The sequence below is a fragment of the Sylvia atricapilla genome, chromosome 26, assembly GCF_009819655.1.
Source record: "Sylvia atricapilla isolate bSylAtr1 chromosome 26, bSylAtr1.pri, whole genome shotgun sequence".
NCBI classification, from domain to species: domain Eukaryota; kingdom Metazoa; phylum Chordata; class Aves; order Passeriformes; family Sylviidae; genus Sylvia; species Sylvia atricapilla.
In genome coordinates, this window is record NC_089165.1 from 2,387,977 (window position 1) to 2,410,073 (window position 22,097).

Below are 22,097 nucleotides of genomic sequence, written 5' to 3' on the forward strand. Positions count from 1 at the left end.
CTCACTGCCAAGGGCTGCAGCTTTTTGTGTTCTGCACTCAACACCTCCTATGCTCCATCCTCTCCTTCAGAAAAGTATCAGTTTTGTTCCTGTGGCACACAATTTCTGTCCAGGGTAGAAAATGAGAAGCACGTGAGAAGTGGTAGCTGCTTTGATCTTCTTTCAAACAGAAAACAATAAATAATTATAGATAAAAGGCAGACAGTTTTTAAATGTTCTTTTTTTTATTGCTAGAAGTTGGTTTCAGTCCTATTGCAGCTCTGAAATCCTTCAGTGGAGAAACATTGCAATCATTGTAAAAATCATCATTTGGTGTGCTAAGATCATGTTTACAATTAATCAAGAGTGCACAATCCAACAGAATATTAACATTTAACCATCAACTTTACAAATAAAATAAAGACTACAAAGATGTTGCTACTGCAGTATCAACAGTAAAGGAAATATTTACAATGTTTACACCCTAACAAAAAAAACAAAACCAAACTCTTCCCCAACAAAATGGTCAATTAAACCATGGACCATGATTATTTATTAAATCTTTACAGTGCAAGGTGGGCCTAGAAACCAGACCTAAGACTAAAGAGTGTCAAGAGAGTTCACAGCTCTGAGTGAGATGCACGCAGTTATGCAAACAGGATCTACACCCATGAGAGATCTCCTTCCGGCTACAGACAGAAATGGAATTTGAAATCAACTTTTCTAAAGTGCTCCAATTTCTTTCAGTACAAAAATATAAAAAACTGATTTATAAACATGGCACAAATGTTATGAACCAGAGCTCACACACATGCTGTTTGAAGAGGAACATGCTGATGGTGGATGACGAAGTCTCCAGTGGTTACGAAGGTGTTGGGTCTGGTCTCGAAGAGAGAGCAGGGGAAAGGCTTTGCTTTGCCTACAGCACTTGTGTAACCTGGCATGCAGATCTGTTTCCTGGTAAATGTGAGAACTGCTGGGGAAGACAACAAAATCTCCAAACTCCCTTGCATGGGGGGCACAACACATAGGGACTCCACTGAGCAGCACCAGGGAGCTTCAGCTCCCATTCCGCAGAGTTAGAAGTAAAATGAAATAAGTATTTTTAACCCTTTCCTAGTTTAAGTTTTGACTCTCATTGTAAATGCAAATGACAAACACCAAGTTCCATGTATGCAGAATCATCTGACCACTACTCAGAAAGACAAAACTGCCTGCAAATTATTTAGAATGACTCCTAGCTGTGCAGGAAGGCGAGTACCTGGATGAGCAAGCGTCTCTAGGAACACCAATTCTTCTGCCTCACGCTGGGGGATGATCAGCGATCTCAATTCGTGGGACATGCCACAGCTACAATCCACAGACAGCACAGTTAAAAACTAGGGAAGCATCCACAACACACACAGGGCAGCTGTGCTCAGCACTAGTGGCCACGGAGGCATCCTCAGCCTGGAACATGGAACCTCCACATTCCAGATGGGAAGAGAAGGAGGAAGCCTCCTTTAACACCAGGGTTCAAATTGAAATCAGAACCATAGAAACAGCCTCTACGTTGCAACATCACAATACTGAAGGACAAACATGCTGATAATTTTAAGGCTGTGACACCAAGCAAACATGGCAGCAGTTCAAAGCTCGTGCTGGCATTTCCTCCACACCCCAGCTCAGAAAGAAGCCAAAAGGCACCTGGGAGGCACAGAATTTTGAACTGTCTAATCCTCAGAAATCACTTAAAAGGAAAGTTTTATCTGAAGTGATCAACAAGTCCAATAGGAAGGATGTGACTCAGAATCAGTAGCAGGTTACTTAGCCCAGGACACAGCAGTACTAATTTACCTAGAAGAGTTGTTTTTCTAGGAACAAGATTTGAGTGAAGAGTCCAAAACCAGTTCACTCAACCGGAGTGATTTGTTAACAATTTCACAGATTCAGTTTTGCACAAGTCAAGAGACCCGTGATTCATTTAAAGAAAGTCATATTTATTAAAAGAAAATAATTCACTTGCTCTTTTAGCCTTCTATGGATCCCCTGCCCACACTCTGGTAACAATGAAGTATCACAGCACCTGCTAATTCCAAAACTTTCTCCAGGATGACCCAAGTGACACCATCTCTGCTCAGGGTGCTAACAGGTTTCATAAAGGCAGCTGCAGCCAGACACGTGCACTGAGGACAGAGAATGACTTCTAAGGTCATTTCTCAGTTACAGATTGAAGTCCCATATTCCAAGAAGCTTTTGGAGTTTGAACCAACAGCCTGTCACAGGCCTGGGTCCATTTGTTAACAGCCAAAACTTATTTCAAGCACTGCTGACAAGAAGTATTAAAGAAGCTACATTTAAGTTAAAACATTAAATAAATGGGACCTCATTGCAGACTTCATTTTCCCCATGTCACTGTTCTATATTCAAATTCTTCCATTGCACAGAAGAAGAAAGCAGCCAATGAGCCGCTCCACCCCTTCCAAGACTCCCTCCCATACTTTAGGACAGGCACAAAATAAACCTAAATAAATGTTTCCAAAAATTGCTTCCAGGCACCAAAACTGACATCCCTTTCTGGCTGAGGTGATTTACTCCACTGATGCAACTTAGCTTTGGGCTAAAACTCCTAAAAACCTGGTAATTTAAGGCAATGGAGGCACCGAGTTTTCACTAGGAGTGGCCCAAACCACAGCATGAAGGACAGAACATCCTGTGCATTCCTGCTGCTTCCCTGTGTGCTTCCAGGGGAAATTACAGGGGACCAGAGGTGACTGGAGTCTGCACATCACTCAGTGGGAAAATCAGTGCCAGTCCTACAGAGCTGCTGGATCCCACACTGCTGCATGGATCAGGAGTTACGCTGATTTTAAGAATTCCCCTCCATTCCAAACTAACTTTTTGGAAAGCAAAAACTGAATATGGAGTGGAACTCTGTTCTAATCACCAAAGATCTGCTATCCCAATAACACCAAATCAGCAGTGGGACAGTCCCACTCTGTTTCCTGCTGACAATCACTCCAGGCTCTGCAATGCTGCTGATTTGCCAAGCAGTACTTTGGTATTAACGCCAAGTGTGTGCATTTTCACTTGCTGGGGGCTGGGGGAGTGTCCCCAGCCTGGTAAGGAGCCAGTCTGGAGTTTCCTCTCACTGAACTCAGTGCCACTGCCTCAGGTTTGTACCAGCTAAGAAAAAGACCCTTAAATCCAAGAGCTCTTCCAGCAGGTGTGCTTGTCCCTAAGACCTACTCAGTATTTTAGAGCTTATCTTTCCCCTGACCAGTAAATTTGGGTTTTTCAGTTTCTTGCCTGAAGGCAGTAACCCAAATTATCACCACCTGAAAATATAAACTGCTGCTGTTTCGTGCTGAAAATTAAGTTTCTTGCACCGTAACTACTGAAATAATTTTAAAGTTCTCAAGCAAAGAGAAGTTATGGCCTTAAAGACATCACTAACATCACACAGGGCCTAATCACAGGGACAATTCAGTGATTTGAGGAGACTGGCAAACACCTCTGGATCCATTGCCATAAGACTGGATGGAGAACTGACCAGGCCTTCAACCCACTGCTGCTAAAATCACTTTAAATCAGTTAAAAATATATAAAAAAAACCCTATTATCAAATATGTCCTGAAAGGTATTAATCCAAGATTTTAAGCTTCAAGATCCTGATTCCTTTATTCTGTAACAATACCCCTAAACAATCTCTCCTGTGCATCATTATCTGACTAGTCACATTCAACACACACCAGAACACACATCTTGGGTGAGGGTGGGAAAAGAATTTGAGACAGAATGAAAAACACAACACAAAATGACTGTGCAAATTACTACAAAGGGAAATAATGCCTTTTCAGCAGAACACTTAATGTCACCACCATTCCATGATCAAGAACTGACCCATTTCACAAGAGGTATCAAAGCTGGTTTAGCTGAAACCAGCTAAACACAGGTTTAGCTAAGAGTATTTTTTTTAGCATAATTATTTTTAATTCTAAAACTGAACAGTTCTTATTCCCTTCATTCCTAACATGATGTGGCAGAGAAGTCTCTGCAGTAACAGCAGCTTTGATATCTTCTGGTACTGGGAGTAAAGTCCCAACAAGTTAACAGACAAACGAAGGATGCAGAAAACAGGATTAAACAAGACAATAAATTACTGCATTCAAATGCTTCTTAGACATGTCTTCAGCAAAGGACAAAATCCAAGCCTCTAAGTTCAATCAGAACCAACTCATGAGTTTGCCTGGGAACCTGTACTGCTGTCCCCAAGGGGGAGACAGGATCCCAGTGACGCTGGTGGCCAATGAAATGTGCATTCAGTCCAATTCTTCATCATCACTGTGAATTCTCACATGTCCAACCCTTCTCCTCCACAAACAGGTGGAGCTCCTGCCCCTTGAAAACGCTGTCAGAAGCTCACCTTACCTTCTTTTCCACTGTACCTGGCCACGGGGCTTGTGCCACTGGGTTCACAGTGCCTGGCACACCTGGCTGGGAGGGGACTGGCTTGCTGTCACCTGGTTACCAACACAAAACCCATTACTGACCTGGACCTGGGAAAACAGATTTAAAAATTTGCAGCCATTTTGGGCCCTACTACTAAAAGTTTTTACATAAAAATCTGGGTGGTTCAACATCACTGATAACAATTTACAAGATGGTGCCCATGAACAGTTACATTCTCCAAAAAGAGCACATTACAATAAATGTCAGAATTTTAACATGCTCTGAATTGATATAGCCATGCCATGTGTTAACACACTGGAGAATTTAAAAGCAAGTTGTTACTACTGTGCCCTCATTCTGAGCTGCTGGCAGAGAAGACAACAAAGCAGGACAGTAATGGGCTGGTCCTTGCTTGTAGTAACTGGGCAGGGATCAGAAGACATCCATGCTGGGTCTCCATCACGGTGCACACTGGGGCCTGAGTTCTTGGAACAGTGTGTCAAGTGATTCATCTTCAAATGAATCACTTTTCTTCTTCAGTTAGAAGAAAATGACATCCTCTTTGCTGGTATCATCTTGCACATTCAACAGGCTGGGCTGAGAGGGCACCACGGGCTGAACCTGAACGTTATTGGGCTTGAAGAGGGTCGCTGAGGCAGATGAAAGTGCTTCTGGCTGAGCATCTGCAGGGCCATACAGTTCTAGAGGGAATAAAATGGAAGAAGACATATTTGTGACACTGCAGAGAGAACCTGAGGCACTTCCATGGACAGGCAGGTTGGCCAAGGCATACCTGGCTGGAATGCAGTGGTCTGGCTGCTTGGGAGGGATGGACTTGCTGACCGCCTGCCCCTCAGGACAGCCTCCTCTCGTCCAGCAAGCCTGGGGGGAAGCAGCTGCTTCTGATCAACAGAGGCTGAAGAAAATATTTCATAAATTAGTATTTGAGGCAAGCAGCACTTCACAAATGTCACTACTTCATGATGAGGCCATTCTACTGACACCTTTACACACCTAAGAAAACTGCAAAACCACAAGGAGTTGGTCCTACTTATATTATCTCTTCAGCTGTTTAAACTACGAGTACTTTTCTTTTCCTTGAAACTCCTAGTTCAGTTACTGGCAGACCCTGACAATCTCAGATTTAAAACACAGAATTGTCAAGCACAGCAGAGAGAAAAAAAAATCTTTGTAGAATTCAAATAGCAAATGGCCATTTGTGCTACTTCTAACACGCAGAGCTGTGATGAACTTTTGTCTCTGCTCTCCATCTGTCTCACAGCTGCTCCACAGCACAGTCCACTGATTCTGGTTTTACAGCCTCTCAGTTTCTTAGTTTCAACAATGAAAGTACTTCATGAAACGGCTATTCTGGATCTAAAGGACTTCTTTCTTTCAGTACACATTCCTTACATGTCTCAAAACCCAAATTCAATACACAGCATTTTGCCTCTGGTACAGAAAGTTTTGTTCCATTTTATTCTAAGATCTACACATGGGCATAACAAGCATGAAGCTCACTAATGCTCACAAGAGAATAGAGACCAATATATTTGTGGTTTATACCTTTCATATAAATTACAGAAAAACACCATTTAGTCCATTTCCACTGCAGAGACCATTATGTAAGAGCTATTAAAAATAAACTGGGGAGATGTGGCATTAGAACTTTATATTACCACCATTTGGTATGAAACCATAAGCAAACCCTAAGCCATAAGCAAGTTTGCAAAGGCACTAAACTTTATGCAGGACAGAGACAGATGTTTCTGCAATGTGCCAAAGCCACTCCCCCTGCTCTCTGTCAGGTTTGGCCCAGAGTCCTTTACAGCAGTGCAGAGTGATGGACAAGATTGCCAAGTCTGAATCCGGCACAATGCTAAAAAGATAATTTTGTAACTTAAAATTACAGGCCATTCCTCTAAGCTGGCAGTGGGGCTACTTTAAGTGGTCGAGATAAAATGGTTTTAGTGTGTCTGTCATTGGCAAAGATCACTGCTCCACTACTCAGCAGTTAGAAAGCAGAAATTACACCAGGACAGGGTGACTGCATTTTTACTTGCTTCTATTTGTGACAAAATTAGACCCTTTCAACTCTGCAACACACACAACATCTCAATTTTGGCCTGGAGATCTGTATTTAATGACTAACTGCTGCTAAGAAAAGCACTGCATTCAATGTCACTACAACTCTGGACAGACAGCAAGAAAAGGCTAAGCTAGCCTCAGAACATTTTAAAACATTTTACTCATGCACAACAGCTTTTTTTTTTTTTTTTTTTTTTTTTTCTTCTTCTTTTGGTTTTGGGCTTTTCGTTAACACTACAGTTAGACAAAAAGATTTTCCATCCAGTTTTAAAACCTCCCATCACCATTCTGTTTGCTGGAATACACAACTCCATTTTCAACATTATCCCTTTGGGTTACACTTCCAATTCAAATACTATAGACATGGAACTCCTAACAGGATTTTAGGACATTAAGAGATTTTAATTGCAGCAAACACACCAGTAACTTGTAGCATATTAATTTCTGGGTTTCATACAGAGGTTTATCTGCAGGGTTCTGTCCCCCTGTGATCCTGGTGGAGATCAGAAATGCATTTGAACAGACTTAAAATCACACATACCTGAACTGTCTGTGCGATGAGATGCTTTGCTCTTGCCACCTTTCTCCTTGCTTCCTTTTGTGAAGGTGGCCAGCTTGGTGGGGATCTGCTGCTGGACTGCAGCTGGTTTCTGGATCTGGTTGGTTGCACTCAGGAGATGTATTGGCACTTCATTCTTCAGGGAGGGCCTGTTCTCCAGGGTGGTGCTGTCCCTGCGGGCCAGGTCTGGCCGCTCCAGGAACTCCAGCCCAGCCACCGAGCTCACCCTCACTGAGGATTTGGAGCCAGCTGCAGATGCTTCCACCCCTTCTCCGTTGAAGCTGATGGAATGACTGATCATCTGGCTCTGCAGGAGGAAAAAGGCATTCTCAGTCAAATTTTCACCTTCTCCAGGATGAGGAGGAGAGACCAGCTCCAGCCCTGAGAGCAAGAAGCACTTCCTAGTGCAAAGCAGAACAGGGTAGACAAAGCCTAAAGGTTCCTGAGGAACAGAAGGAAGAGCACAAGTGTAAGTCCTTGGACACTGAAACGAACCTCAGCAGCTCCAAACTGCTTAACAGTGCACCTAGGAAAGAGAAGACTGCACAGGCTGATGACAGAGCAGAGAGAAAGCAGGACTTTGAGAAAGTTTCAATGAACCAATTTAATCAGACCTTCAAATTTCTATTTAAAACACAAGAAATCAACTGTACAAAATGCTGTTGATGTAGCACAGCTTCTGCAATCACTTGCCTGCAATAGGACAGTTCCTGAACTTGAAAACTACTCAGTCAGGAGTACTTTCAACACAATTGAAAAGAACTTATTCTCCATTTCTATACTTTTAAAAAATATTCTCATTGTCAGACATCTGGGTGGAACTTCACAGACACTGGGAAACTGCCAAGCTCTGATCTCAGAGCTACTTCAGGTGATGGTTCAAGGACCCCAGTGAAAGGCAAAGACAGGTTGGTGCTGCAGCAAGTGCAACCTTCATCCAGAAACCAGTGGGGTATCAGGAATAAAACTGAGAAAACTAATCCCTCACCTGGCCCATTTCTGGGGAGAAGGTGCCCGACACCGTGTTCTGCTTCTTCAGCTTCTTTAGCTGATCCAGGCGCTCCCTCTCCTTCTCCACAGCTCTCTGGGCTTCCCGCAGCCTCTCCAGGTCGTGCTGATAGGCCTCCCTCTGCCTCTCCAGCTCTTCCCTGTCCTGGCTCAGCCTCTCCCGCAGCTGCCGCATCTCCTCCACGCGCTCCTGCAGCCGCGCTTCCGTCAGTTCAAATTCCCTCTGCTGCCGGCTCCTCTCCCGCTCCAGGCGCTGCTGCTCCAGCTTCAGCTGGCTCTGGAGCTTCTGGACATTCATCAGTTCTTCCCTCTGCTTTTCAAAGTTCCGCTGCTTCTCCTGCTCCAGCAGCAGATTCCCTCGGGTGGACTGCAGCCGGTACTGCTTCTCCCGGTCTGCCATGGTGGCTCGCTGCACCTCAATGTAGCTGTCCTGCTGAGAGATCACAGCCTGCAGGGGATAAAAGTCCAGCATCAGGCACCCAGGTTCAACAAACATGCACAGCTAAGCAGGAGACAACAGCATCTACCAGCTGAGGTCACAGAGTCTTCCTCTTCCGTATCTTAATTCCAGCTCACACAGCCCATGGTGGCTGACACAACATTGAAGATGGCCAAGCAAATAAATTATGCTTATGTGTGTAAAACTGGACATTTCTTGCACCTAGTATTGTTATCCAGAATCAAAACAGTCAAAATACTGCTGATTACAAGGTAACAGTAAAAACAACCAACTCATACAGACGTGCATGAACAATGAGCACAGAGAGCAGACAGAGCTCAAAGCAGGAAAAGAATTAAGTGAGCAGGAAAAAGGAAATAATTACTTAAGACAACAGCTCTAACACTTCCTCCAAAATACCAGAGGCAATTTCCTTGTCTCAGGTTCTGCACTTCATTCCAGCTTTAGGAGGTATTTTCAAAGTAGCTCCTCTCCTCACCTGCATAAATTTCATTACATTTAGTGCCTAACAAATCTCTTGAATGGTAAAAAATGGTTTACCTGAAGACTGAAGAGCAACTGTAACAGCATCTGTATCCTTTGGACAAGCTGAAGAGGAGGAAAAAAACATTAGGCACTTGAGGAGAGCTCTGTTTTGAGGCTTTAGACTTTTTGGATTTTTATTTTTAAGCAGTGAAAATAATCCATGGTATCTGTACAAAAACACACACAGTGGAAGCATGGCCACCAGAGTACTCTAGCATAGCAAAAGCCAATATGCAGGTACAAAGAATTCCACTTTATTATCTTTGTGCAGATGTGAATCAGTGCCCAGCAAATCTCCCTGGGATTCCATGGAGAAGTCCTCATCATCTTCTCTTCACCTGAACTATTTAACCATCACTTCCTCCCATGCCCCAGCACTGAATCACTGCACAGGTACAGACCTCACAGGGATTCAGAGGCAAGTTTGGCCAGTGAGCTGTTAATGTGCTGGGTTCCACAGGCATTACAAACACTGAGTTTTGGAGGTGGTTTGGTTTGATTTTACATGCTATTATTATATTATGGCTATTTGCCATTGGATTTCTTAACAGCAGAAATAACATACCTGAGACTCTACGGTGGGCTGAAAACCACTGCTGTCATCCAGCCTTGTCCCATCACTCTGTAAGGGAGACAAAACCAACATCTGTGCTAGGGACCCTTGCTGGGTACTGGCAATGCTGCCAGAAAAAGCTGGGATTGCTCCCATGCACTGAAGGACATACAACAAAAATACTAAATTCATAAGCCAAGCTGAAACAGCAGTGTGGTGATTAAAGTCTGTGTTAATGGTACAGCATCAAATGAGCAAATGGAAAATTGAATTTTCTTGCCTCTCAAGTGCTGAGCTACTAAGTTGCCCCAAAAAACATCCTAAATAGAGTCAAGTAATTTTATAGACAAAGCTGTTCCAAGTCCAGCCCTGCCAGCTATGACAACTTTTAACTTTGTGAAATTTGTTCTGCAGTGCTATCATGATGAGGAACACAAGGAAAAGCATTTAAATCCCTCAGAAGCTCAACATACAGTTTGAGATCCTTCTTCTGCATCAGAAGACAGGTCATGGAGTTGCACATCTGAAGTCACTGCAGGGCCTCTCCAGTCCCACTGCCTTTGGTCACCACCACTGTTCTTCCTGCCTGAAATAGGAGAGGAGTATGAGGAGCTCACACCAGCACAGGGCCTGGGATAACTCAGCGAGTGCCAGAGCAAGTAGAAAAACATGGTGACTTTGAACCAAAATGTAACTGCATGGCTTCTCCATGCTGATCTCAAGTGGAAGATCAGGCAACAGTGACACATAGGGCTGCTCAAAAAAGTTTAAAAACTTGAGAAGGCTGGGTTAAGATAAATAGGGAGGGTAAGTTCAAATTACATTACACTATTTTAAGTGAAGCAACCACAATGTCTGCATGAAAATAATCGGCTCCCAGAATTACAAGTTCATGACATGGAATACGGGCCAGCAGGAATACTGCAGTCACAGCAGCACCAGTGAGTGTGGAAGGAGGTAAGGGGAGATGGACCTCCTCTTGCAAAAAGTACATAACAGATGTATGGAGCCTTTCAGAAAGTGTTCTAGAGATTAACAACCAGTGAAATAAGAGCCATTCCTTTTTCAATTAATGCATGAAGCAAAAATGGAGCTAAATAGTATCTGGTCCTTCCTCTTATTTCATTAGTTAACTGATACATCATCTGTGTCAAAAGGACAATTTATATTATCTAAGGATTCAGGAAACCTCTAGTGACTGTGCAGATACAAAGCAGAAAAAAGTGTTCATGACATAATGAAAGCAGAAAGCTGAATTCAGATTTTCAGGTCAAGCTTATTTTTTTTTAAACAAAATTAAAGTTTTGTGTGGAACTGTGGTAATTACAAAGAATGGGTTAAAGTAATGCTCTCAGCATATCACTGGGAGCCCTACTCTGCTCTCTAGTGTTGGCATCAGGAGCTAAAGATCCAACATGTTGGAGATTGCTCTGATCTTCCTTTTTAGAGCTTAGCGAAGCTTCCTTACATGAGAGCCTCAATTCCTTGTTCTTATTCTCTGTACAGTAATCACAGTAAAAATATCAGAAAAATGCTGAATGTTCCTTTTCTTACTTTTACTTGAAACTGAGGGACTACTGTCATATCCTCCAAAGGTCTCTGCTCGCCGGGGGAGTCCTGAGCCATCCTCAGGCTGACAGGATGCACTGCCAAAGTGAGTGAAGATAAAGTCCTGGAGATTCTCAGCTGGGGAAGAGGGGAACATGTCATGTAAACAGCCATGTCTATACAGCAATACAAGTTATCATGCTAATAAAAAAAAAAAAAAACAAAAAACAAAAAACAAAAAAACAACATTTCAATCATCAAGTCCACTAGAAGTTCTGCACTCTGAGATGTTCTGTAGTACAGATGAATTTTTCTTTGTGAGTAGCTCTGCATGACAGGCTCTTCACATGAAGATGAGCTCTTCCTTAACTGCAAGTTAAGATTATCAAGCTTTGAGTGTTTTTTTTTTTTTTTTTTTTTTTTTAATAGAAACTATGTTGGGTTTATTTTCTTTCTAAACATACTATCTTTAGATAGGCTGTTTTTAGTAGATAACCCTCCTATAACATTACATTTCAGTACTGTGTATTATTAGAGCACTCTGTTACCCTTTCTAAACAGACTTGTCCTAAGATTCCACTGGTTGATCCTTAAAAATAAAACAATCCAAGCTGTGCAGGTCTTCCACCTAAACCCACATCACCTTTCTTGCAGATTGGTTCTGAGAACGAGGAAGTCTGAAGCGTGTTACATAAAAGCATTATGTTATTAGAGGATGATTTTCAGGGCCTGTACTTAGATCCTGGGTGTTTATCCCCACCCCAGCACCTGAGTGAATGCCCACACATTCCCACATTCCATTCACCTTCAGTCACCGCAGACTTGAGAATCGCCTCTCCTTGCAGATTCTCTGAGATATCCCCCCGAAGAAGGAGCCTGGCTCGGGAACCTTGGGAATGGTCTTCAAAGCCATTCACCTCAGCCATTTCCAGATAAATCTGTTGCTTCTCAGTGAGACTTTGCAGAATCAGGTCATCTTTCATGTTCAAACGCTCTGAAGGAAGAAACAAATTCAGTCCTGCCTTCCTTGTCGCTGTCACAGAACTGTGCTCAATTTGGGAGATTAGCATCCATTTTATGGCCAGAGCATCAAATGCAGAGATATAATTAACAGTTAAGGAGAAAACTGACGGAGCAGACAAAGCTTATTAGACTTCTTTAGCCACTATTTCTACAGAACCTTACACCACCTTGAAAGACTTATGAAGGAGAAGCTTGATCATATCTTGATAAAGAATTAGACAGCCATAAATCACAAATAATTCTGAGAAGCAGCTTGTGGAATATATAACTAAGTCATTACCTTGAAAATCTTTTAACTTCGCAGCTCTTGCTTCAGCCAGCCTCCTCTCTGTTTCAGGTTCATTAAATGTTCCTCCTTCCTCATCAGGACAGCTGTCCAAAGGGAAAGACAGATTTATGATTGATTTGCATGTGAGATAATTTAAAACCATCTCAGGATTCAACTTGAAGCTTTTGCTTCAATTGTGGTTTATCCTGGGAGTCAGTATTCCTCCCTTTTCCAAAGCCCTGTTGCATGTGACATCAGTGAGCCTTTTAAAACTTTTTTAAATAAAGGCAGGATAAAGTCTTTGACTAGTTTTTATTTCATCTTTATCAGTGGTTTCTTCTCAATGAACACAAACAGAATTGCACACTGAAGTCTTACAAATAAAGTTTAGGGAGAGTCAAATGGATTTTAAAGATAAATTTACACCTGTGAGTGCTGTGAAGAGAAGACAAGCAAGAAATTGGTCCCTCCTGCTTTCCCTCCTCCCTTACCTCTCCACAGCCCTGCGGATGTGTGCCATCCAGGAATTCCTCTCCTCTTTGGAGCTGGTGTGAATTTCATACATTTCTGGTCCTTTTAAGGAAGCACTAATTAAGAACATTGCCTTTTCCTCATTAGCTACCTCTCTCACAATCAACTTCTGCAGTGAGATAACTGGTGGCTTAGAGTCCTGTAAAATAAAATACCATTTATTGCAGTACATTATATGTGTTCTTTAGGAATTGTGTTTCCTAGCTGCCCCCTCTTCCTACTTATCCAGAGCCACCAGGAGCTGTAACATCATGAGATAACTCTGACTTTTTCACATGACACTTTTTACGTTGTCATTTTTCTACCATGAATCAAAACATGGAATGAAGAATGAACGTGTCAAAAACAAAAGGTCTTGATATGTGATTGAACATCAAAGCCTGTGTTAATATAAAGATTTCCACTGAGTCCCAGAAGTCAAGAACAGGCTCAAAAAATTTTGCTCAGGAGGCAAACCCAAAATTTGAGAAAGAAAACAGAAACCTTAATGACACACTGTGAAGTGAAAGGAGAGAACAAGAGGAAGTGTTAGAGATTTTATGTTGGTTACAAGAGAAATAAAACAGAGGTATTAGAGGGTGTCAGGCCATGATAAAAATTATACCAGATGACAGGTAGTGTATTGTATAATGAGCAGTAATTGGATTAGCTGTCAGCCTTTGCAGTGAAAACACATTTACAGGAGGGATATTAGATACTAAAAACCTGTCTAGGCTTCCTACAGCATAGCTCCAACATTTGAAGCCTAGAAAGTTCCTTCCCAGGATAAAGCAGCTCTTTGTGACTGCTGAACCTTCACAGAATAATCTAGAGCCATGATTAGAGAACTGAACTGTGAAGCAAACACCAGGAACACCAGCTTCTGCCAGCTTCTCTGAGCAGCTGTACTGCAATTCCAGCCACAAACAGAGGTCACTGGAAAAACAGAATCACTGAGCAGATCCATTTGCTCCCTCACTTGATTTATTTATGGAGAAGTGATATTAAATTTCAAATGAACTGTATACATACAAAGATGAAAAAAAATGGTCAGCCTAAGTGTAGAGCACGTTTCCAGAGGGGAAAAAATCCACCACACAGCACCCTGTTCTGTGCATTAGGAGAAGGGTAATTTGAAAAGCAGTTGTTTGTACAGCCCTGAGGTCACAAAAATAGCTTTTGCCATTAGAATTCAGCTCTAATGTTAATGTCTTGAAAAAAAATACATGCAAGAAAACAATTACATAGAAGAGCTTCTCTGTAACAGGTTCTACAACAGCCATCAGTGAACTAGATCAGGACGAAATGTACAAATTAATTTCTTTGAGGACACCTGTGGAAATGCCCTAGAAAAGCAAATGAATTCACTGAATGTTCTGGAGTGCTGCAGTAATAACATCTGCGTTTAGTGCTTATTCCATGTACTTCAGGAAAGTTCTCTGCCCCTAGTAAATCTCAGGGCACTATGACCACAGTTACCATGTTCCTGACTGAGATGGCAGATTCTTAACCTGCACACTAAACAGAAGCAGGATCTATTTGCAAGTGCTTTTCAAAGCACAGTTCTAGCATGTGCAATGTCCATGACTTGTACAAAATCTCAGCCTAACAAAATCCAGTGAAAGGGCAAGTCACAGCACAAGAAGAGAGGCAGTGAAAATCATGGGAGATGTGGCAGCTACAACTGGCCAATCCAAGGAAATACTTTTTGCACTGGGAGACTGGGGAAAGGATTCAACAAGTACCAGAACTGCTTCAGAAAAAGCAAATCCATAATATGTGGCTGATTTATTCACTTAATTTTCTTTCTGAACCTCCTATAACAAGTATCTAACATCCCTAATTGTGTTTCTTTCTGTAGTTACTGTCACTTTCATAAATCCTCTAAGTGCATGTATTAAATAAAGAGAAAAATACCTACCACAGATGCAAATGTGTATTTTTGGTCCTTTTCTTGTAAGAGCAACAGTACATCAGTGAGCAGGACTGCCAGGATATCTACAGTAACAAAAGAGACAAGGGAAAAAGGAAAGAAAGTAATATTTTAAAGCAGAAAGACCAGTCCAGACTCAAAAATCACTTAATTTATATTTCCTGCAGGCCAGGGAACAGTATGTCACCATTTTCAATATTGGGTCTGTTACTGCCTTCCATTTGGGCTGTCCCCAGCCAGGCTGCAGCACACAGAACCAGCTGATTTAAACAGAGCTCATTTAAACCTTGACAACACCCACACACACATCCTACACACGGACTCCAGCACTCCAGAGGGAACATGTCTCTCTCAACAGCAGATTCTTCTGGAACTGCAGCCATTCAGGGTCCCACCTACTCCTGGCTGCACTTTCTGTGCCACTGAAGCTTCTCCTTGAACACTTGAGCAGTGAAGCCACTCAAATATTCCCTGATGGCTACTGCTTTGATTTTCTGGCAAATGCAGAATTAAGTGTCATGCAGCTGACATGACACAGGTTTTGCAAAGTGTGAAGCAGAGCTCGCACAAGATAATGCCTTTCCACAGGAGACTAAGTCAGGATGACTCAAAGCTTTGTCATCCACCTGAAGACTTCCCTCTTGAATTGGGAAGTAGATCAGCCAGATAATAAGCAAACAGCATAAGGAACTTATCATGCACCATTATAGAGATGCTTATTGGACAAGCCAAGAATAGAACAAGTGCTATTTCCTCCAATATCCTATTAAACAAGCAGGTTATTGTCATCTTATTTTATACCCAATCGATCAGTAATAAACAGTTACTAAAAAAAAAAAAAAAAAAAGAAAACCCAACATAAATCTTGTTTCCCAGTTGTGTTTTTGCCCTTGCTGGTGCTGTACCTTTGAGGCGCCCTGAGGCAGCTTTCCAGTACAGCATCCCATCCAGGAGCAGCCGCCTCTGGCCCATGTCATCCTTCCGGAACAAAAGCCCATTCTTGCATTTCCCGGATGATTTCAGCTCCATTTTGTGCATGATCTCCTTGAGTCGCTGCCCCTTCTCACACTCGTTTACCATGGCATCCACATGGGTGATGGTGTCCTTAATTAAACCAAGGGCCTGGGTCAGCTCTTCGTAATCTCTAGTTCCAGCTAGGGGAAAAGAGAAGCAGTCAGCCACATTCTCAATTTCAGAATACAAGACATAAGCCATCCAAATGTATTTTAGCATAAGGGTTTGTTACTGGACATCTAACAGTATTTTCTAAGAGCTTAAGTTTAAAAGCAAAATATAACAACCTAAAGCTAATGAATGAACAGGTTTAACTACTGTGGGTCTATGGTTGCAGACTTTAAATGCTGCTCTTCTCCTCTGAGGAGAGCCTGGGAGAATTTGGATTGCTCAGCCTGAAGAAAAGAAATTTCAGAGTGATCTAAGTGTGGCCTGAAGGGAACCTACAGGAAAGATTGAGAGAGACTATTTAACAAAGGCCTGGAGTGACACAAGGGGGAATGGCTTTGAGATGAAGAAGGGCAGGGTTAGATGGCATACTGGGAATTCTCCACTGTGAGGGTGGGGAGGCCCTGGCACAGGGTGCCCAGAGCAGCTGTGGCTGCCCCTGGATCCCTGGAAGTGCCCAAGGCCAGGCTGGATGGGGTTTGGAGCAACCTGGAATAGTGACAGGTGTCTCTGCCCATGGCAGAGGGTGGAATGAGATAAAACTTTAAAGTCCATTTCAACCCAAACCAGTCTGTGATTCTCTTGACCCTCTGACATGAGACTGATCTGGCACCATCAGCCAACAGAGAAGTGAGAAAGCAGGTAACAGCCTGTCTGAGGTAAGAACATGCAAAACATGGCAGAAAATGGACCAGCTGACAACTTGTGAGGCTTGCAGGAAGCATCCCACCTTCTGTGTTCTGAATGATCCGCTCCACCAGCACCGGGTACTTGGTGATGCGCTGGGTGACCAGGAGGATGCACTCCTGAACACCCAACCTCCTCACGATGGAACTGTTCCCAATTTTCTAGAAAACAAGACAAACTGGTCACACCCACTGTGCATGGTGCTGCTCTAACTCCCTCTCCATTCATATGCTTTCTGCCCCAAAACACTTCTGCACATTAGAGACAGCACCATGAAACTAGCTGCACTCTTCTACTAAAGAAAAACTCCTGATAGTATTCAAAAAATTGCCTTGATTACTGGAAAATATCTTAGGTATTGCTCTCAACTACTGTTAACTAAAAGTGGAGTCAATCAGGGAAACTTCCAAACCTGAACTAACTAACAAACCTGTTGCTAACTGATCACCCTTTATAACAGGGTCAGACCTTAAATATATAGGAAAGTTCTGTGATTTTAAAACCACACCCAACCACCGACCAGACAAATCAGATCAATAATGAAGAAATTAAGTGTTTATTTTACCACTGTATGCTCCCCAATAGCCTGACCTACAGAAACACATTTCTGTTTAGAAAGGGAGGACTGTAAAAAGCACCAATTAATCTGACTGCAGGTACACCACACACCTGGCAGCAGAAGAACACAGTACCAAGATCTTTCTGTACAGGGACTGAAGCTATATATTTTCAAACTCTGGTCACTTATTTAGTGCCTTGGAAGGGAAGGGGTCTCACTTTAAAGGTGCCTGGCTAAGATGAGCTATAAGTACAGAGCTGTGCTGGAAAGTTCACACAGTATCACTTACTGGTGACTGGAAAATGAGAATATTTAGGCCTCTGCAAAGCCATCTGAGACTCAGGTTACAGCTTCCACTTGGGCCATGTCTCTTCAGCCCTTCCTATTAACTGCACGTTAAAAACCACCCTGTAGCAAATCTCCTGGGTTTGGAAAGATGATGGCGTGGGCAAAATCTGACTAAGAGTCCCTGCTTTTTCTACAGCAGCTCATCAACAGCATTTATCATTGATTTAATTTATTAACAAACCAATTTACCCTGATGGCCACACAGCAGGACAGAGCTCTGAATAGAACAAATACTCTATTCCCCAGTCCTAGGTGCTCTCAAGAGCCTGCCTCAAATGTAACACTTGCTAATTGTGGTTTTGTCTCCAAATAGCTCAAATGATCCAAAATACAAACAGTTCACAACCTACCAAATGACAATATGCCTCTAACCCTGCTCATTTACATTTGAGGGATCTTCAAGTATAAAACAAAGCCTGAATTAGTGAAGTATATTTTACATAGTCAGAATAAGAGACTTCTGGTTACTGTTTACCTTTATTAAGTTTTGGAACTTCTTATTGCTTTGGAGCAGGTCTTTGTAATGGCTAACAGCTTCATTGTGTCCACAACAGAACACAGTATATTTTTCTTTCATTCTCTCCCCATTTTCACCTGAAAACTAATTGGAAATAGAAGAATGAAAGACATGAATCATTCAGAGTAAACCTATCTCCACTACAAACCCCAGGTTTAACATGGTTTCTGAGACATTTCTCCTGTATTTCAATTTCTTCTGTACCAGAAATGAGAGACTTATGCAATATGACATGTGAGGGCTTGGGATACCATAAGATAACCAAATATTAAATGATAGTTGTACTAATGAGAATTTTTTTAAAGGATTTCTGGATCTCCAGAAATGGATAACATTGTTGCATCCACTCCATGCCAGAATGGTGCTAAAGCTGTCATGAATTCAAAGGATCCTAACTCTGAATTTTTAAAAGATCAGAAGGAAGAAGTCTGGCTTTACCTGAAGGAGAGCCAAGTTTGGAATGGACACTAGGAATATGTTACTTTACTCTTGGAATAGAGTAAAAGTAGAACCAGACAAGTCACATATCCCACAGCGTGCATATGTGCATGCTCAGAGAACATTCAATGACCATTTCATATTATTTGTGATTAGATATATTCCCACATTAACTGGGAAGAGAACCATAAACCCAGGATTAATCCACCCTTGCATCACATTACTGTCATAGGTAGCTTTTTAGAAGCTTTATAGTGTCAACATCACTGGCAGGATTTAATTCCCACCTGTTTTACCAAGAGGTCTCCAATGTTCTGGATTACATAATTTCGGTCACTGCCTTCTTCCAAGGATTCCTTCCGTCTCTCCTTCAGCTGGAGCAGGAACTGCCCGTGCATCTCCAGCAGCTCATCCACACAGGGGAAGAGCTTGTTGATGACTGCATTTGAGAACTGCAGCTCCTCTCTCATGGCTTTGGAGTACACCTTCAGCATTATTTTCAGCGTCCTAACATGGTGCATTTCAGTCTGCATTAGCTCTGGGCAAGGGGAAATACAGAAATAAAACAGAAGTCATTTATATGCTGTGCGGTGAGCAGTGAGACACAAGAGCAGGCTCTGAAAGCCACGATCGTCTTCTTCACTACAGTCTTTGCATCACTCATGTGAAGCTCTTAAATTTGCCTTGCTAATGTCCCAGCCCAGCAGTGAGTGACCCTACTTATTTAAGGACATCTCCCAGTGGCAGTTGAGCTGCTCCCTAATTGTAGAGCTGGGCTTTGCTGCTTACAGAGCCCTGCTGAAACCCACGGGATGCTTAAAGGCATTCACACAAGGAATTATACACATTAATGCAGGTAACAGACTCCAGAACTGTCACTCAGTTTCAGTTTTCAAGCACAAACCAAAATGGGAACCAACAAAAATGATTTCTGATTTGTTTCACAACAGTGGCACTATGAAATGGAAAAAAATTTAAGAGTAACAAATACTCTTACCATAAATTACATCTTGCCTTTTTATAACGTCTTTTCTTTGCCTCTTTGCATAAGGCTGTTCCACTGCAACACTCCAAGACTCTGCCTCAAACTCATGAGCATCTGCTTCTATTTCACTCCGGAGGGACACAGAATATGCATCTAGACCAAAAGCACATTCAATTTCAATTTTTATTAAACTGTTTCTCACCATATCCCTCTTTACCATCAGTAACAATAACAAGAGCAAAAACACCTCGAAGCTGCTTTCAAACCCCTGGGAGAAGTTGCATAACAATCCTGAAAAGCACAGAAATTCCATACCTTCCAGAAAAATGGAGTCTGCTGTTGAAGGTGCAAGCGAGACAACGTCATCTGAAGTCTGCTTAAATTTTATAAAGCCTGAATCCCCTTCATCCATGTCTCCTGAAATTAGCCTAAATGGCCAAAGAAATTAGACCAGAACAATTAAATTAAAAAAAAAAAAATTCCAACTTCTTTAACAATCATCTTTCCTAAACTATAGTGCAATTATCTTACAATAAATAAATAAGATATCACTGCGCTCTTTAAACAGTTAAATCAATTTAGCAACCCCAACGCTGAAATACTGCAGTTTAATTAGAGCAGCACGAGCAAAGCTTGTAACTTCTGGTATGACAGTTTACAAGGACATCACCTGGTGACAAGCCACAGCCAGTTCAGAGTACAAAGGGCACTTTCACTGGGAAGGGAGGATAACTGGGGCACATCAAAAGTAAATAGCTACTTAAAACAGCAGATAGCCTTGAGTTTGCCTACTATTTTAATGAAGGTATTTAGCAATTTAAAACACTGCTGCCTCCTACACCAGTCAGCACCAGCCCAACCTAGAACAGCTGAACTCAGACAAGATCACTGAATTTCACAGCAGTTCTCAAGACAAACAGATCCATGAAAACCATAATCTAGACAGAAACACTCAAATACAGCACTATTTTATACAATATCTTTTGTGACACAGGACAGAGAGACTAAAGGCAAAAAGGAAAAAAAAAAACCCATTGTTCACGGAAAAATCTTTTAGAATTAAAAGCTCAATAAAACTCTTCTGAGATTGAAAACATGATACGAGTTCTCATTTTTCTTTTCACTGAGGAGGTGGGGAGTAGCTGAAGCCAGTGGATTAGAAGAGAAGCATTTTACTCACCCAAATTTATTAACAGCTCCAGCAGTGTTCAGTGAAGGCTGGGGATGTCCCCTCTGGGCGATAGTCATCCCGAGGTTCCGGGACAGTGCTGGGGTGCCATCCGGTCCCAGGAGAAGACTTCGGGGCTGCTCCTTCAGAGAAGTGGCTAAAGAGGCAAAAATGGAATTGGTACTCAGAAAATGAGGCGTGCACTGCAGCTCGCTCGCTCTCAGCCCTCGCTCGGAATGCGGACGGAGAACTGACAGGATCTTGGATGTCAGGAGCTCATTGTCCAAAAAAACATTCTCATTCCATTTTCTTGAAAAGGAACCACAAAAAGACAGCTCGGGGTGAGCTGGAATGGCATTGCTTCTGCCGCTGCTTTTTGAATTTGTATTCCCCATGCTCACCACTGGCTGCCCTCAGACCTGCCACAGTAAAGTGGCCCCAGAGATGCTCTGTTTTTATACTACCTGTGATCCTTCTAGAAATGTAAAGCTGCCACTTAACTTACTGTATTGGCTAAATCAGCAGGTCTGAAGTGCAGGAAATTGGTCCCTACTGTGCCCATTTAGTGTGGAAATTGCAAAGTATCTTCTCCTTTAGTAAAACACCAGAACCTACACACAATTATTCACACCCCACCGTATAAGGGCATAGAACATTTCATGGCAAACAAGAAAAATCAGAGATCACAGAAAAAAACCTCACAGGTTCTTTGCAATGTTTATTGCTCACAGCGATTTATATCTGCATGCACACACACTGCACATAATAGATACCAGAGCTAAATTTAATTTTAATACCGCAGCTTTTTAATGCTTTTTAAATCTAGACAGACTGTGAACTGGAAAGATATTTGAAATTTTAATCACTATTACACAATACGTGGAAGCCTGTAATAGACTTATAAAAAATGGATACAATTATTTAGTACTAATGTCTGTAATAAATGGTAAAGAACAGGAGACAAAATACATCCTTTTAAAAAAGGAACTCTAGGGAAGTCAAAGACGAAGACTCAGCCAGACAATCTTTAGAATTGATCCCTGACAAGGTCTGTAGCTGCCCTTTTTCAAAGAGCTTTTAAGGACATGGGAGTGGGATCTCACAGATCCCTGAACCCAGGGCTCTGTCACTGCAGGGACAGACACAACTCCTCTCCCAGTCCCATGTCCAGGAGGCTGCTCCAGGACCTGGGGGTGCTGCTGTAGCAGTTCAATGGGTTCTCCAGTTCCCAGATAAGGCTTATGTATCATTTTTCTAGTAAAAACACTGGTGTCCACCCAGCCCTAGAAATTCCCCTTTTTCAGGCTGTCCTCCTTAGTGTACCTTCA

The 22,097-nt window shown here is 42.2% G+C and overlaps 1 protein-coding gene across 1 annotated transcript in view; it reads right to left on the reverse strand.

Moving 5' to 3' along the window:
* Positions 1–205: 205 nt before the first annotated feature.
* Positions 206–22,097, reverse strand: part of ARHGEF18 (Rho/Rac guanine nucleotide exchange factor 18) — a 48,442-nt gene continuing 26,550 nt past the window's right edge. The window contains exons 13-31 of the mRNA XM_066336292.1: positions 20,782–20,926; positions 19,917–20,029; positions 19,614–19,754; positions 18,904–19,154; positions 18,137–18,262; positions 16,798–16,915; positions 15,791–16,039; positions 14,874–14,950; positions 12,934–13,112; positions 12,455–12,546; positions 11,957–12,145; positions 11,158–11,289; positions 10,077–10,189; positions 9,616–9,672; positions 9,066–9,113; positions 8,046–8,513; positions 7,040–7,364; positions 5,204–5,326; positions 206–5,111 (exon numbers count right to left, since the gene is read on the reverse strand). Of these exons, the coding sequence (XP_066192389.1) occupies positions 4,951–5,111; positions 5,204–5,326; positions 7,040–7,364; positions 8,046–8,513; positions 9,066–9,113; positions 9,616–9,672; positions 10,077–10,189; positions 11,158–11,289; positions 11,957–12,145; positions 12,455–12,546; positions 12,934–13,112; positions 14,874–14,950; positions 15,791–16,039; positions 16,798–16,915; positions 18,137–18,262; positions 18,904–19,154; positions 19,614–19,754; positions 19,917–20,029; positions 20,782–20,926 (3,107 nt within the window). The 3' untranslated portion in view covers positions 206–4,950. The remainder of the gene's footprint in view (positions 5,112–5,203; positions 5,327–7,039; positions 7,365–8,045; positions 8,514–9,065; positions 9,114–9,615; positions 9,673–10,076; positions 10,190–11,157; positions 11,290–11,956; positions 12,146–12,454; positions 12,547–12,933; positions 13,113–14,873; positions 14,951–15,790; positions 16,040–16,797; positions 16,916–18,136; positions 18,263–18,903; positions 19,155–19,613; positions 19,755–19,916; positions 20,030–20,781; positions 20,927–22,097) is intronic.